Source organism: Sylvia atricapilla, chromosome 2 (genome assembly GCF_009819655.1).
Source record: "Sylvia atricapilla isolate bSylAtr1 chromosome 2, bSylAtr1.pri, whole genome shotgun sequence".
Lineage (NCBI taxonomy): Eukaryota > Metazoa > Chordata > Aves > Passeriformes > Sylviidae > Sylvia > Sylvia atricapilla.
The window spans coordinates 18,155,663-18,169,391 of record NC_089141.1 but is presented as its reverse complement, the minus strand read 5'-3'; the positions used below and the strand labels follow the sequence as shown (position 1 = coordinate 18,169,391).

The 13,729-nt window shown below is 45.6% G+C and overlaps 1 protein-coding gene across 2 annotated transcripts in view; it reads right to left on the bottom strand.

Annotated features, from left to right (window-relative positions):
* Positions 1–7,446, bottom strand: part of CADM2 (cell adhesion molecule 2) — a 581,269-nt gene extending 573,823 nt beyond the window's left edge. Inside the window, exon 1 of one of the 2 annotated variants that reach the window (XM_066340913.1) lies at positions 6,934–7,446. In XM_066340913.1, the coding sequence (XP_066197010.1) occupies positions 6,934–6,994 (61 nt within the window). In that variant the 5' untranslated portion in view covers positions 6,995–7,446. The remainder of the gene's footprint in view (positions 1–6,933) is intronic. The other variant, XM_066340912.1, reaches the window with a different exon arrangement.
* Positions 7,447–13,729: the final 6,283 nt, after the last annotated feature.

Below are 13,729 nucleotides of genomic sequence, written 5' to 3'. Positions count from 1 at the left end.
CCTGGTTAGGGACTAATCAGAACAGCCTTCCTGCCTTATAGCATAGCAGGAATAAAAGCAGGTCAGGTTACACTGTTAATCCAGCAGATGTAGGTCAGTTTGGGATAAATATCAGAACAGACAGAAAATACCACAGTGCCCATGCCTACTACAAGTGCCGCTGTGAAGTAATTTGGTCTTACTCTCTTCAGAGCTGTCAGTCAGTGGCAGTTCTTGAATCTCCAGTGCTGAACTTTGGACAAAACAGAGTTTTAAGGCACCAATGGGTCTGTACAGCTGTGCTGTCTGTTCAGCTTCTGCCAGAAGAACCAGCAATATGCAGTGCATCATTTATTGATGGTAAAGGTGTAACTGCATCTTCATAAGTGGCCACAGATTATTTTTGCATGTAGCAGTAGACTCTGGTTCCTTCACCTAAGTTTTAGTAATTGAATTACCATGATTAGAACCATTGTTTAATTAGTACTGTGGCATGTACGAGGTTTAAAATATCACCAGGTATTTTTTACCTCTAACAGAAGAAAACAGTCTCTCCTGCACTATCCTTCCAAACTCTTTACCCAAAGATGATGTTAGAGGGAATATCAAGTATCAAAGTTATTTAAACAACCACCACACATGAATATGTGATGATACTCACTGTTTTACAAAAAAAACCTGAACCTTGACAAGTCCATTCATATGGGCTTGAATGGAACAAAGAGAAAGCTGTAGAGTGGTTCAGAAATGTATCTCCACATGAACAAAACTTACACAGCAAAATTTTCAGCTCTGAAAGAACTTTAGGAGTTTGAATTGAAGAACATACACCATAATTGTTTTTCTGAAACTGAAGAGCAGCTGCCTATGGACAGTTAGTAATCTTTATCATCTATTTAAGAAAAAAAAATATAAGTTTAAATTCAGTATTACAAAAGGGAAAAAACAAAAAATGCATTAATTTATAGTAATGTAAAACTATATTAAAATTGATTTGCTGCTACCTGAAACATGAAAGTTACAAAAGCACTCACATTGTCCAAGAGCCATTTGATTAAACTAGAATGCAATAAACACAGCTCAACTCACTGTTAGGAGGAAATTGTCTTTCCCTCAGAAATCCCAAACTCGTCAAGACAGCAAAAGCATTCCTAAGATTTACAAAAGATCTCTATTTTTCAAATAAAAGGATAGCAAAGAATGCAAGTATGATTTTATTTTTCACATTTACAGATTAAAGAAAAAGGAGATGGAACAACAGGTAGGCCACCTACATTGTTCCATTGTTCACTAAACCCTCTGTTGCCTGTTCCAAGTACCACATGCTAAAAAGTCCTACACACCAAACTCCAGCATTAAAGGAGAGCACTGGGAGAACAGCTACACAGCCCCCAGTGTTTCGTCACTGAAATAAATGTTCTCTCCTTCTTTCAACCCCCTTAGGATGCAATTACAACAGTGCCTTATGCACTGGTATTTAAAGCATCCATCCTGAGCTCAGTAGCATAAGAGAATAATAAGAGAAACCACAAACATTTGGGCTTTGTCTTTAATTTTCATTTATAAAATGAAGGGGAAAGATTCTGAAAGAGTTTCAGAGGAAAAAAAAAAAAAAGAAAAAAAAAAAAAAGGAGAGAGAGAGAGAGAGAGAGAGAGAGGAAAAACACACAACATTAGGAACCCCTGCAAAGACACCCACATTCATTTTTGAAAATACTCTGTTCTTTCCAAAATGTTTTCATTACGTAGAAGAGGGCAAATTCCTGAGAGAAATCATGATTTTACAATTTATCCTTGGCACTGGAACATGGTATTTGCCTTTCTTCCTTTCAACACACCTCAAAAACTCCTTGGGAAGAAGGGATATGCTCATTAAGATTGTACTTAATATCGATGCAATCCCAGAGGATACACACACTAAACTGCGTCTAACAGTTTTACTATTCTGCACTTGTTTTAGGATGTGTATTTTAAAAAGTAAGGATGTCAGTGGCACCCTCTCTACAGAAGACCCTGCATTATTTTGAGAGGGCCTAACTTTTGAGAGTTTCTGCCTGCTGTTCAGCTCAGTCAAAACAAAACTGGAGTAATTCTTCTTTCTCCTGGAGAAGGCATTAAGAGGACAGTGACAACATCTCCTATTCACACATTTTTAAGTGCTGGATGTAGAGGCAGTCACTGTTCTAGCTCAGTCAACCACACTCTGGTTGTTTATATAGTTGTTTTTTGGCAAGCACCTGATGTCCACGTCCATAATGTACATCACTGCTGTTACCAGTTATTCAATCAACATTTGTAATGCACAAGAGAGAAAAAGGGGAAAAAACCAAAAAAACCACCACAAAATCCAAGCTTCAATTTACATTGCAATATTAAAATAATAACTCCTATTAAGAGAATAATTCTTTGGTGGAAAGAGTAAGGGTAATCTCACTCAACACATTTTGTCAATAGCAGGATGAGGCCAGAGGGATGAGAAAGCTAATTATGAGAACTAAGGGTTCCATAATAATAAACCGTAACTTAAGAGACATTTACAGTATGTTATCATGCAATTGCAACTAACAAGTAAATTTAAAAGCAGACGCAGATTGACTATTCTACATTTCTAAAATAAAATAAAAAATAAAAAAGAAGAATAAAACTAACAGGAAAGTAGACAAGAAAAATGTATTTGCTTCAAAACAGGTGCTTCTGTTGATCAGCATTTCCATGGAGTTACTCTTTGGTTACAAACTTCAAAACTGTTTACTGTTGATTTGATGGTAGAAACTTGATAAATACTTTGAGTGCAGGAGTGATAAATATTTGAGTGAGTGATCCCTATTCATGTACTCCATAGGGAAGTTGTAGGACATCATCGATGGGAATCTGGATTGTTTAGTTACTTCTTGTTCAAAACCTGAACTGCTATAGGATGACTATCAATAAAAAAATCATGAAGAAATCAAGCAAAATAATACATAAAATATGAACTAGCCAGAGAACTAAGCAGCTAATAAGCCTACCAAGGCTCGGTTAGACTGATGGAAGTCCTATAAAGACAGACACCACCAAGTAGAGTGAAAAATGTTATGTTTCAACTTGTGTCTAAAATAATCCACATAGAGACTGTACTAAAGCTATTGCCTTTTATTATGTAATTGGGTATGCCCTCACAGTACCTGCAGAATTAAAAACTACATGCATTGACTCTCTGTACACTGTATTAGCATATGAACACTCAGCTGTCAAGACAACCCCTGTGCAGCCTTGGGTTGCCAAGGTTTTGCTAACAGAAATGCAACTGAAAATTCAAAACAAAGTCTAAATACACAAGATATGAGCAATGCATAACAACTTCATCCTAAATCAGCTTCAATAATCACATAAGTAGTCATATCCATGTTTGTCCAGGTTTGTTTGCAGGTGGTTTTTTCTTTAATTCTGCTTGTAAGAGATCTGGGCTAACGAAAAGTCCTACCCGCAAGAAACAATTACCTGTCTTGGCTGATCTGTTGCATCAGTGACCACACTTTCTGACAAATTAAAGAGTCCCCACATTATTTGCATTATTAGACAGGCTGCAAGTATGTGTCTGAAGCACATACTTGATGTGTTTTACATGAATTTGATGTGTCTGAAGCAACTGCACTGGGAACATTTGCCCGGGGTTGGCAAAATCTTGGAAGTGCATCGTTTGCTCCCACTCATGGCACTATCCAATGCCTCCTCGGAGCCATGCACATTAAGGCATTAGATGCCATTTGCATTATCACACAGCAGGGGGCTACAGCAGCTACAATTCCAGGATAATCCTAACCTGTATCTGTATGAAGCACTTGAGTTTATTCTAAAAGCATGCCCCCCTACAACTGTTACATTTTGTCTAAGACTACACTCACGAAGTCAAAAGACAATCAGAATGGAAAAAAAAGCAAAACAAAACAACAAACAAACATTAGGCTAGCTGTAAACAGAAGTAACAGGTTAACCCCCGGAACACCATTTAAGTACTCCAGGCTCATTACAACGCACAAGTTAACAACAACAGCAGCCAGAGATCCCACTATTTTCACAGCAAACGCTGAAGAGGGCAGAGTAGATGAATACTGTCCCTGAACTCAGCTGACAAACCGCTTCCCAGCTCCACATGTTATACTCCCTCCCACCTCCCTCGCCCCCCTTTCACAGCAAGCAGTTGACACTGGGCTCTTTTACTTCTTGTTTGCCTCCTCTCTGAAGGGACTGCTTGCTGCTAATGCTATTCCACGCACAAGCTGAGAAACATTATTCTGTGTCCTCTTCCCTCAGCTGATGCTTCATCAATACTCAGGACAGAATTCTTCAGCAAGTCTCTTCACAGATCTTGCCAGAAAGGCAAACTTCCATACAGGACACATGTCAGCTTGACTCTTCGTCACCTTGTCTTTAATTATTTCAGTTTCACCAACAGAAACCATTGGTAATTACAGTTCAGAAGTGCTTCAAATCCTCAGAACAAAGATGTTATCCCCATCAGAGCTGACAGACAAACCTTGCACGTCCCATAGGCCACAAACAGAAAATTGGAGGAATCTAATAAATCCATTGAGTCACTTCACAATAGTTTGGGGAAGTAAATCAAGCCAAAAGGCAAAACTACTTTCAAATGCAGTTCTTAAGCTATCAACAAGAAATGTGTCTAATAGTAACAGTGTCTGCTGCTTCTGTCAAAATGAATGGCTGAAACTAAGAAACAAGATTTACGAAGTTGCACTTTAAGATGGACTGAAAGAATTTGATATTCTGCTGAATACAGCTGCCATTGAGGACAGTCTTTAGGGAATGCAGTTTCTCATCTCCTCCATTCTCCTTTACCTTAGGACACAAGGGTTGGAGAAATTACTTCCTCTCACTTCTGCCTGAATGTTACAGGTTCTTTATATCCCCTTGAAAGAACACTCTGCTGAACTGTGTTGCACAGAGAGCCTCAGCATTTCTGATTGAAGTTTTAATCAGGAGCTAAAAAAATAATTGCGTGAGAAACTGAAGAGAGGGGAGATGTTTTACACACGCAGAGGGCAAGCTAGGTAATGTGTTAAGCATCACTTTTCCCCATCTGCAAGGATAGGCCCAGTGTGGTTATTTTCACACAGTCACAGTCAGATTTGTACTACATCCCATTTCTTGCAACACGTTTTTTACCTTCTGCAGTTCACAGAGTTACATTCTGCCTGGCACGCTCTCTAAACTGCAGTGAAAGACATCACTGTTTTTAATCACTGGTTTACTCTCAAAGCTGCGCCGCGCTGAATGCGGCTGATTGCATCTTAGGAAAGAGCAAATCCTCCCCCTCCAGCAGCAACCCCGATTTTATTGGTGACAGAAAGTCAGTCCAGAAGCTTCCCACCCCCAGCTCCGTTGCAGGGCAATGAATTGACAATTCACGGGGAAATGTAAAAGGCAGAGAGAAGCCAGCCCCCAGGTGCAGCGCGCCGCACATGCCCCCATAAATAATCCTGTATAGCACCAACACAGCAGCTCCTTGTGCGCTGACGTACCGGGCAACCCATACACATCGGGCAAGAATACAAATAATCCGCCCGACGGACCCGTCCTTCGCAGTTGCCCAGCGCACTTCCTTCCCTTCCTATTCCTTCTCGCGTCCTCGGCCGCGATCTTCCCCGCGAGGCGGAGCGGGGGCACTCGGGGGGCTCTGGACGATGGGAGATCGGGGGGTGAGGCTCTCGTGTTTCGGGAGCTCGGGTGGCTGCCTGTGCCCCCGCTCGGGGCTGCCAGCCGCGGCTCCCTCCGGAGAGATCGCCCGACACATGACGCAGCCATGTGAAACGCGAAATATATTAAACTTGACGTGAAATGGCATGACGGAGGCGAGCGGGCGGAAAAAAAAAAAATCTACAAGGCCACTTAGTTTAATCGACTCTTCGCTTCTTCCTCCCACACCGAAACACCCCGCACGCCGAGCGAGGGAAGGGCAGGGAGATGCCGCGCATCCTCCCGGAGGACCGGGGGCCGCCGGCGAGTTGCAGCCGGGTGGGTCCCGGCCCCTCCGCACCCGCCGGTCCGGGGCCGCCGCCCGCTCCCCGACCGCCGCCTCCCACCGTGGGGTCCCCGCCGCCGCTCCGGGAGCGAGGGGGCAAACTCCCGGCGGCAGCGCAGCGCAGAGGGCTGGGCTGCCGGCTCGGCTCCCGCTGGAGCGGGAGGGGTCTGGGGAAGCTCCCCCGCAGGCAGCCGCGGCGGGCGGTCACCTCGCAGCGCGTCGCGGGGCTTTCCCTGCGCGGCGGCCGCTCCATCCCACTTGGCCGGATAAAGGGAACGAGGGGGAGCGGCGGCGGGGAGAGGGAGAGGGGAATACATTCAGTCTGGAAACTAGCTGCAGGATGAGCCGCCTGGAGCAGGATGGCGAAGGGATCCGCCGCTGAACCCCCTGCTCATCCGATTACCCTACGTGCACATTCGATGCCTCACACACAGACACGGCACTCCCGGCGGCGGCGCAGCCAGGCGCGGGCAGCCCCCATCCCGCCGGGGGGGCCCGGCTGGAGCCCGCACGTTTCCCCGGGATGTTGCAGCGCACACGCCGCTGCTGCGGCTGCACTCGCACTTTCCGGGGCACGTTCCCGGCGGGCGAGCCTGAAGCTGACGGCGAGTCGGGGGACGGCTGCGGGGGTCGGCGAGCGGCTGGTGGGGGGTAGGTGGAGGAAGGAGCGCGGAGGGCGAAGGAGGGGAAGAGGCTGACGAGGGAAGAGCAGGAAGGGTTAACAGCCGTGCGGCGCTTCAGCGCTGGATAGCGCTACCCGAGCGGGAGGCTGGGGGCGCACAGCGAGGGGGGGAAGCCGGGAGAAGCGCGAGGGAGGGAGCGGGTCAGGAGTGGGGCTTGGGGGGAAATCTGGGATGCCTCGGGCGGCGGCGGTGCCCCCCCGGCGTCCCTCCCTCCCCACGCGTGGGGCAGGGGTGGGGAGGAGGCGGTACCTTGTACGAGGATCCCGCAGAGACTGTAGAGGCGCAGGAGCGCGCCGGGCTTCAGCCGCATCCTGGGGGCTCCCCTCGGGCTGGGTGGGCGCCAGGCACGCAGATCCGCAGCCTCCCGCCGCTCCGCTCTCCGGGCGCTTCCTTCCCCCCGCAGGAGCCGCCGCCGCCGCCTCCGCCGCAGTGTCTCCCTCGCTGTATCCAGTGGGGTGAGGAGGAGGGGAGGAGGACCAGGGTCGCGGGGGTGGACTGGGGAGGGAGGAGGAGGAGGAGGAGGAAAGAGCGGCTCTTTCCGCCGGCTCCGGCGCTGCTGGGCAGGTTCAGGTTCCCACCGCGGAGCGGTACCAGGTGCCCCCGCTGGCTCCCCTTGCCCCTGCCGGCGTTCCGTCCGTCCGTCTCTCCGCTCGCCTGCGCCGGGCTGGCCCGTGCCGTGCCGCCGCGGGCGGCGGAGGCGGGGAGGGGCGATGCACACGGACTCCGCTGCCGCTCCGCTCCAGCCGCTTCCCGGCGCGACACACAAGGGCAACCTCCGCTCGCCAAGCTCCCCTGGCCCGGCCCCGCCCCCGCCCTCGCTCCGCCCCTTTCTGCGTTTGGCCCCGCCCCCGGAACCGCCCGCCCGCCACACCCCGGCCCTCCCTGCGCCGTGGCCACGCCCCAGCGGTCCCTTTGGCTCCGCCTCGGAGCCCTGGCCCGGCCCTTCAGGCGGGCGCGTGACTGGCGCGGGGTGCTGCCCAATAGCCGTTGCCAGTAGGCCGGGCGGCCAATAAGAAGCCGCGTTTCAAAGCAAAGGGGTGCGCCTCGGGGCCAGGCCCGCCTCGCGCGCCGCTGAGTGACAGCCGGTCCAGGCAATCGCGGGGAGCAGCGGCCGCGCGGCGGCGCCGCAGCCAATGGGCGGCGAGAGCGGCGGGGCGGGGCCGGGCGCTGTCCAGGGCCGGTGCTGAAGCGGCGGCCGCGCCGGGCTCTGAGGAGGACACGAGCCCTTCGGTTGGCCCTTGCCTAAAGCCCCCTCTCCTCCTTCTGCTTTTCCTCCCCGAATACAGCGAATAAAAGAGTGGCTGGCTGCGTCTCCGTGCTCGTGGGAACGAATCCCCTGCAGGCGTCTTCACCGCGGCGGCGATGAGATCGGCCCCCGGACAATGGCGATAAAGAGCGTCTCCTGGACTTTTCGCGGTGTTGTCCGGACTCTGCGTTGGCGTGAAGAAAGTTTTTTCTTTTTTTTTTTCTTTTCTTGGAGGGTTTCTTGGGAGGGTTGGTAGCACTGAGCTCATGGTCCGGAATTGCTTGTGTTCTGGGATAGAGCACTGAACGTCATGAGAAAATGCAAGAAGGCAGGCAGCCACTTCACCTTTGTGTGTTTGGTGTTTAGCACAGTATGGGCCACCTTTTGCATGAGCCTCTCAGTGAAATCAGAATGCCTGGGCTTGGAGTTGCTGGATCTGTCTGTAAAGTCTGTGGAGGATTTTTGTTGCCTTATCCTGTAGAAAGCAGGATTTCCCTGCACTCAAATGCCCATAATGACTAGGTGTTTCTCCAGTTCTGGTTCCATCCTCTTCCTGTTGGAGTTTTCTCTCCAACATCATGTTTCCCACAGTAACTCTGAATTTCCACCTTGATGTTTAAGTGTTTGACAGCAAAGAGCTTTGAGGAGATAAGAAGTGAAATAGTCTTACCTGCAGGAGAGGGAAGCTCTTTAAAAACTCATTTCTCTGGAGTGGGCACGGTCTCAGATCATCAAGGAAGTGCAATCAGTTGTCCACTTCACCTTGAAGAGTTTGCACAGGAGTGGAATCAGGGAAGTTATGCATTCTGTAGTCACAGCCTTCACTTTGCTAATTAGCAAGTGATGATTATGCCTGGCAGTAGTTATACTGCATCGGGATTTATACTGAATATCCCCAATCTCCAAATGATGTTCACATAAAATACAGAATGAAATTAAAGAATCACCTTTTAGAGTTCTGACATTTGTGTGGTTTGGTAGCAAAGGACCACCAAAGGAGGGTTATGTTAACACTACAGAGGATGTCACACTACAGTGTCCCCTAGGACAGGGGACATTTGCAGTCTGTCTTTAATGCATGAGTAGATATTTGCTTTACCTTTTTATTATTATTATTAGAAAAAAAAACACAACAGGCAAAAGGTTGTGTCTCTTAGGGCTAAGAGACTAGGTTGTGTCTCTAAGGCTGTTCTCTTAGGGTTCAGTGCAGGTGCAGCAGTAATGAATGAGGAATGATTATCAAAGTATTTTAGAAGAATTACAGAAAGGATCAAGTCATCATTTTTAAGGCAGTCCTATAAATGTCAACAAATGTTGGTGGGGGTATTTTTTGGTTGTTGTTGGAGGAAATTAAAAAAGCAATTCCCACAAAGCCTTCACTAAGGCAGGACTGTAATCCATCCTGAAGTGCTTTTGCATTAATTATGACAGCTGATAGCTCCGTACTTTTGACAAGATATACTTTGGCTGTAGTCTTGTTCCAGGAAACATATTAGTAAAGATACGAGAGTCTTCCTAGATCAGTGATTAAAAGCTGTGGAAAGAGGTCCTCTGGCAGGTGTAGGAATGAAGTGCCTGTCTTTGACAGCCATCGTGGGATTTTCAAGTCTTTGCCACACTCGGAAAAGCTGATCTGAGTGTTTAGAAACACCAGCTGGCCTTTTCTTCCCAGAATTCAGTGACATGGACATCATGTCATGCCCCATGTCAGGAGCAGAACCAAAAATACTGGTTCTTGCCATTCTTTTCTGGCTCAGGTGGGTCTGAAATGAGCTAGCAACATGTTGATAGAGAAAAAAGAAAAAGTCCCCAACAAAAGTCCTCAACAAAAAACGTTTTTATCAACTATATATCTGAAAAATGTGTAATTAAAATCATTACAACTGCCAGATATGATGTCATACTTCTCCTGATGAACTCAGCTGTGTTAATTTGGTGATTTCTGTAGACATAGTAGCTGTGACACTGTGACATTCAGCTGATATCTAAACCAAGCACAGAACTTTGCAATTGGTTTGTGGAGCTGGAGCTCATGAGCAGCATGGCCAGAAGCTTTGTTGCTTCCAGACCAAAAGGACAGCAGGGATTCTTCAAAAACACATTTCAGAAAAGAGGAAAGAGCAATACCCTAAAGTACCAACAAGAGATAATGCTGAAAATCAAATGCAGAAGGCAAACATTTTATCAGAACCACAAAACATTTTCTTCTGCATAATCCCATTATTCACGAAAGTGACATGCAAATATTCCTGTGTGCACATATTCCTAATGCTAAACAAAGCAAAATAATTTAATCCCAAAACATGATTCAGAAAGAGTCCTTAGGTATTTCCTCTTACTGAATTGGTAAATTACAAGTTCTCCAGTTTACCATCAAATCACCCCAAGACAACAGCTAATCTCCACCTCATCTAAACAGAGCCATCTGAGTTTGGGTACCTCTAGAGTTTGGCCTGAAAGACAAGCAAAATCTGAAGGGATAATCATGTTTTTTAATGATGCTCCTTGATAGCCTCAGTGGTCAGTGGTTAGGGAGGGGAAACCCAAGGAAAACATATATTTGGCAAAATATTATGGTTTTGTTGGATTCATCAAAGGGTGGAAGATGCATAGAAAGTTTTTTGAGGGAGAAACTTCCACTGTTACAAGCTGGGAAACATAGTTCTAGAAACAATTGTTCTGTGCTATGTCCTTTAAAATAAATTTTGTTTAATCTAGAGGGTAATGAAGAAGTAGTCAAAATATGGTTGCAGAGTACCAAAACCAACTAAAAAAAGTCCCACAGGAAACAAGGGAGGGCAAGCTGCTAGTGACAGAAGTTAGAGACAGATTCTACCCGGAGTTGCAAAACTGCTAATCACTCATGATGACATTTAAAGCAGCAGTTTGGAAAGTGAGATTTATTTATATGACTCAGTTAAAACAAAAAAAAAAAATCTTGTGAGAAAACTCCAGTGCAGCTGTCCCCTAGCTTTGAAGAAATCTCTGGGGCTGTGTAGCAGCCTCCTGTACTGGTCCTTTAATGAGTGCCTAACACTTCTCTATGCCCCAGCACACCTGACAGTGACACCATGGCTTCCCTCATGTGGGGGATCCCTAGATCCAGGAGGGATCACAGAAAGTGGATTTCCCTGCCCAGTGCACCATTCCTGGCCTGTGTGGAAATGACAGCACCAGAGTTCATCACTGGAGTCTGTGCATTTCCCTTTTGCACTGCCCTTTGCCGTGTTTCAGCAGCTGCAGCAGAAGAGCTGGGGTTTTGTTTGCTTTTGTTGCTCTTTGAGGTGAGAAGTTTTGAGTGGTTGAGGTAAGTCACTGTTGTTTTTTAGTGGTTTGGGTTTGGTGAAAGCTGATGACTAGAAAAAAAAAAGAACCCAGATAACATTTACTTACCAGATGCCAGCAAAAATGCAATGCTTTGAACAAATACTGTAACTACTAATTTAGTTAAATCTATCCAACTGTGAAATATATTGGCGTGAATAAAAATATATAGACATGAAACGCATTGCACTTTTTTTTTTGTTTGAAAAAAAGAAAATTGGCTTCAGTAAAGAGCAATTGAAGTTTGAAAATATGCTCCAGAGAAGAAATGTGTTCATTTCCATAAAACATATTGGTGTGTAATTATACAGAATGTATCAGTTCCAGAGCAATATTATGAATTCAGTGAAATTTTGTTCTGTGTTAGTTAGTAAGATGAAGCAAGTAAGAGGAATTGCATGCTGTGAATACTACATATAAATATGTGTGGGATGAAGTCCCATTTATAAAGCAATTATAAATGTGAGATATTTCACAGACTTTTGGAGAAGAAAAATTCTATAACACAACCCTGTCAATGCTAATACAAAGTAAACCAAGGTCAAACCTCACTGGTATCATTCTCATTGAAAAACCTAATCTACATTTTGAGTTGGTGAATATAATTACAGAAGAGAATTACCAATGATGAGTGGAAGCAGAATTATCTTATTCATTACCTGACCTCTCATCCATGTAATTTGTGGAATGAAGACACAGAAAAATGGTGCTGCTAACATGATTCACCATATATTCTAGTTAGGTCTCCCACTTCCTAGAGTGTTTGATAATTAGTAGAAGTGTGTGCTTTCCTACGCCTTCTAACCCTCAGCCAAGAAGCAACTACTTGAAGAAATGTCAGTTCCCTACCCAAAATTACAGAATTGGGGAGTTATGCAGCTTTTTAAACAAAATTTCCTTATGATTTTTAAAATATTCCAGCCATACTGTGGAATCCAGAGGGTGGTTGGGCACTGGAAGCCCAGGGCAGTGGTCACAGCACCAAGCCTGGCAGAACTCAAGAAGCATTTGGACAAGTCTCTCGGGAACATGGTGTGACTCTTTGGGTGTCCTGTTCAGGGTCAGCAGCTGGACTCAATGACCCTGATGGCACCCTTCCAACTCAGGATAGTCCCTGGTTTTCTGATTCTGTGATCCTTGCAGGGCCCTTCCAATGCAGAATCCTATGATTCTATGCCGTGCATGTTACAGTTGTCTATAAAAACATATTAATATGTAGAATTAAATCACACTAATTGTGTTTTAAATGTGTTTGAACAGATTTACGTAGAATACATCCCAGCTAACATCTGTGTGATATGTATTTATACAATTATCTAAATTTTTTTAATATTTCCAATATTTTGTAAATTTTAATTGGTTTGCCTTTTATTACTTATGCAGAGATTATGTGATGTGTTGCACAAAACCTGTCTTCCACTCAGCTGAAGTGACAAAAAAGTATTCAAAAACTCAGTAAGAAGGGAGTTATTCCTTCTGTAGATCATCATGTCATCCATTTTAGTTTCTGAAGAACGGCTTCGATTACTGCCTCAGTACAATGATTTTCTCATATGTTCTGATAATATAAAGGAAGGTCTCAACATTAAGATCCGACATTCGGGATTTTTCAGACTTAGATTTTCACGTTAGTGCATCATATATTGATAATGTTTTCAAATACAAGTCCAAGTATTTGGACTGATCCAGAGTAAGACTCATAGAATTGCACAAATACATCAGTTTGCCCATACTAAAGACTCCTAAAATATTTGTTCAGGCACATCCATGATTTTTAAAACAAGGCCCTGAGAATTCAGAGGACTTTTCTGAAAAGTGCATTTCTTTTGCTGTCTCTATGAAAATTGGCCCACAGCATATGCCTCAGGGAAATAAAAAAGCACACAACCTACTTTAAAGATTATAGCCTTTATGATTTCTATGTATTCTGTCTCTGCTCAACAGTCTCCTAAGAATGAGATGATCTAGCAGTGAAGTACAACTATACTGGTTCAGCAGTGCTCTTTCCAGCAATGGGAATGATTGTAATTCTGTCAGATGGATGGTGTTACATACCACAACTAGATGCAGGAAGAGCAGACTCTGCTTGACCTGTTTCTCACCGGTTCTGATGCCACAATCATCCTTATTGAAGACCTGCTGTATTGTGTGCTGGCATGCACACCAAAGAAACCAAGGAATATGAGAAACTGTGTGCTCCAGTTTTTGCTCTTCTGTTCAGTCAGGATGCTGAGGGCATTATTAACCCCTAAGGATCCTGCTCACCTTGGGTCTCCACACACCCCCATGGGCTCAGGAGCTCTCTTTAAGCTGAGCTGTGTTAGGAGAGTGCCTGTCTCTAGCTTGGTCCTACTCCTATTTGGTTATGGAATACTTTGAGCCAATACTCGATTGCTTGATTCTGTGACCACAGATCCTAACCTTAGCCTTTGCAGTGTGATCTCTGACCTGCTCCAGCACTGGGATGTTGCCTTA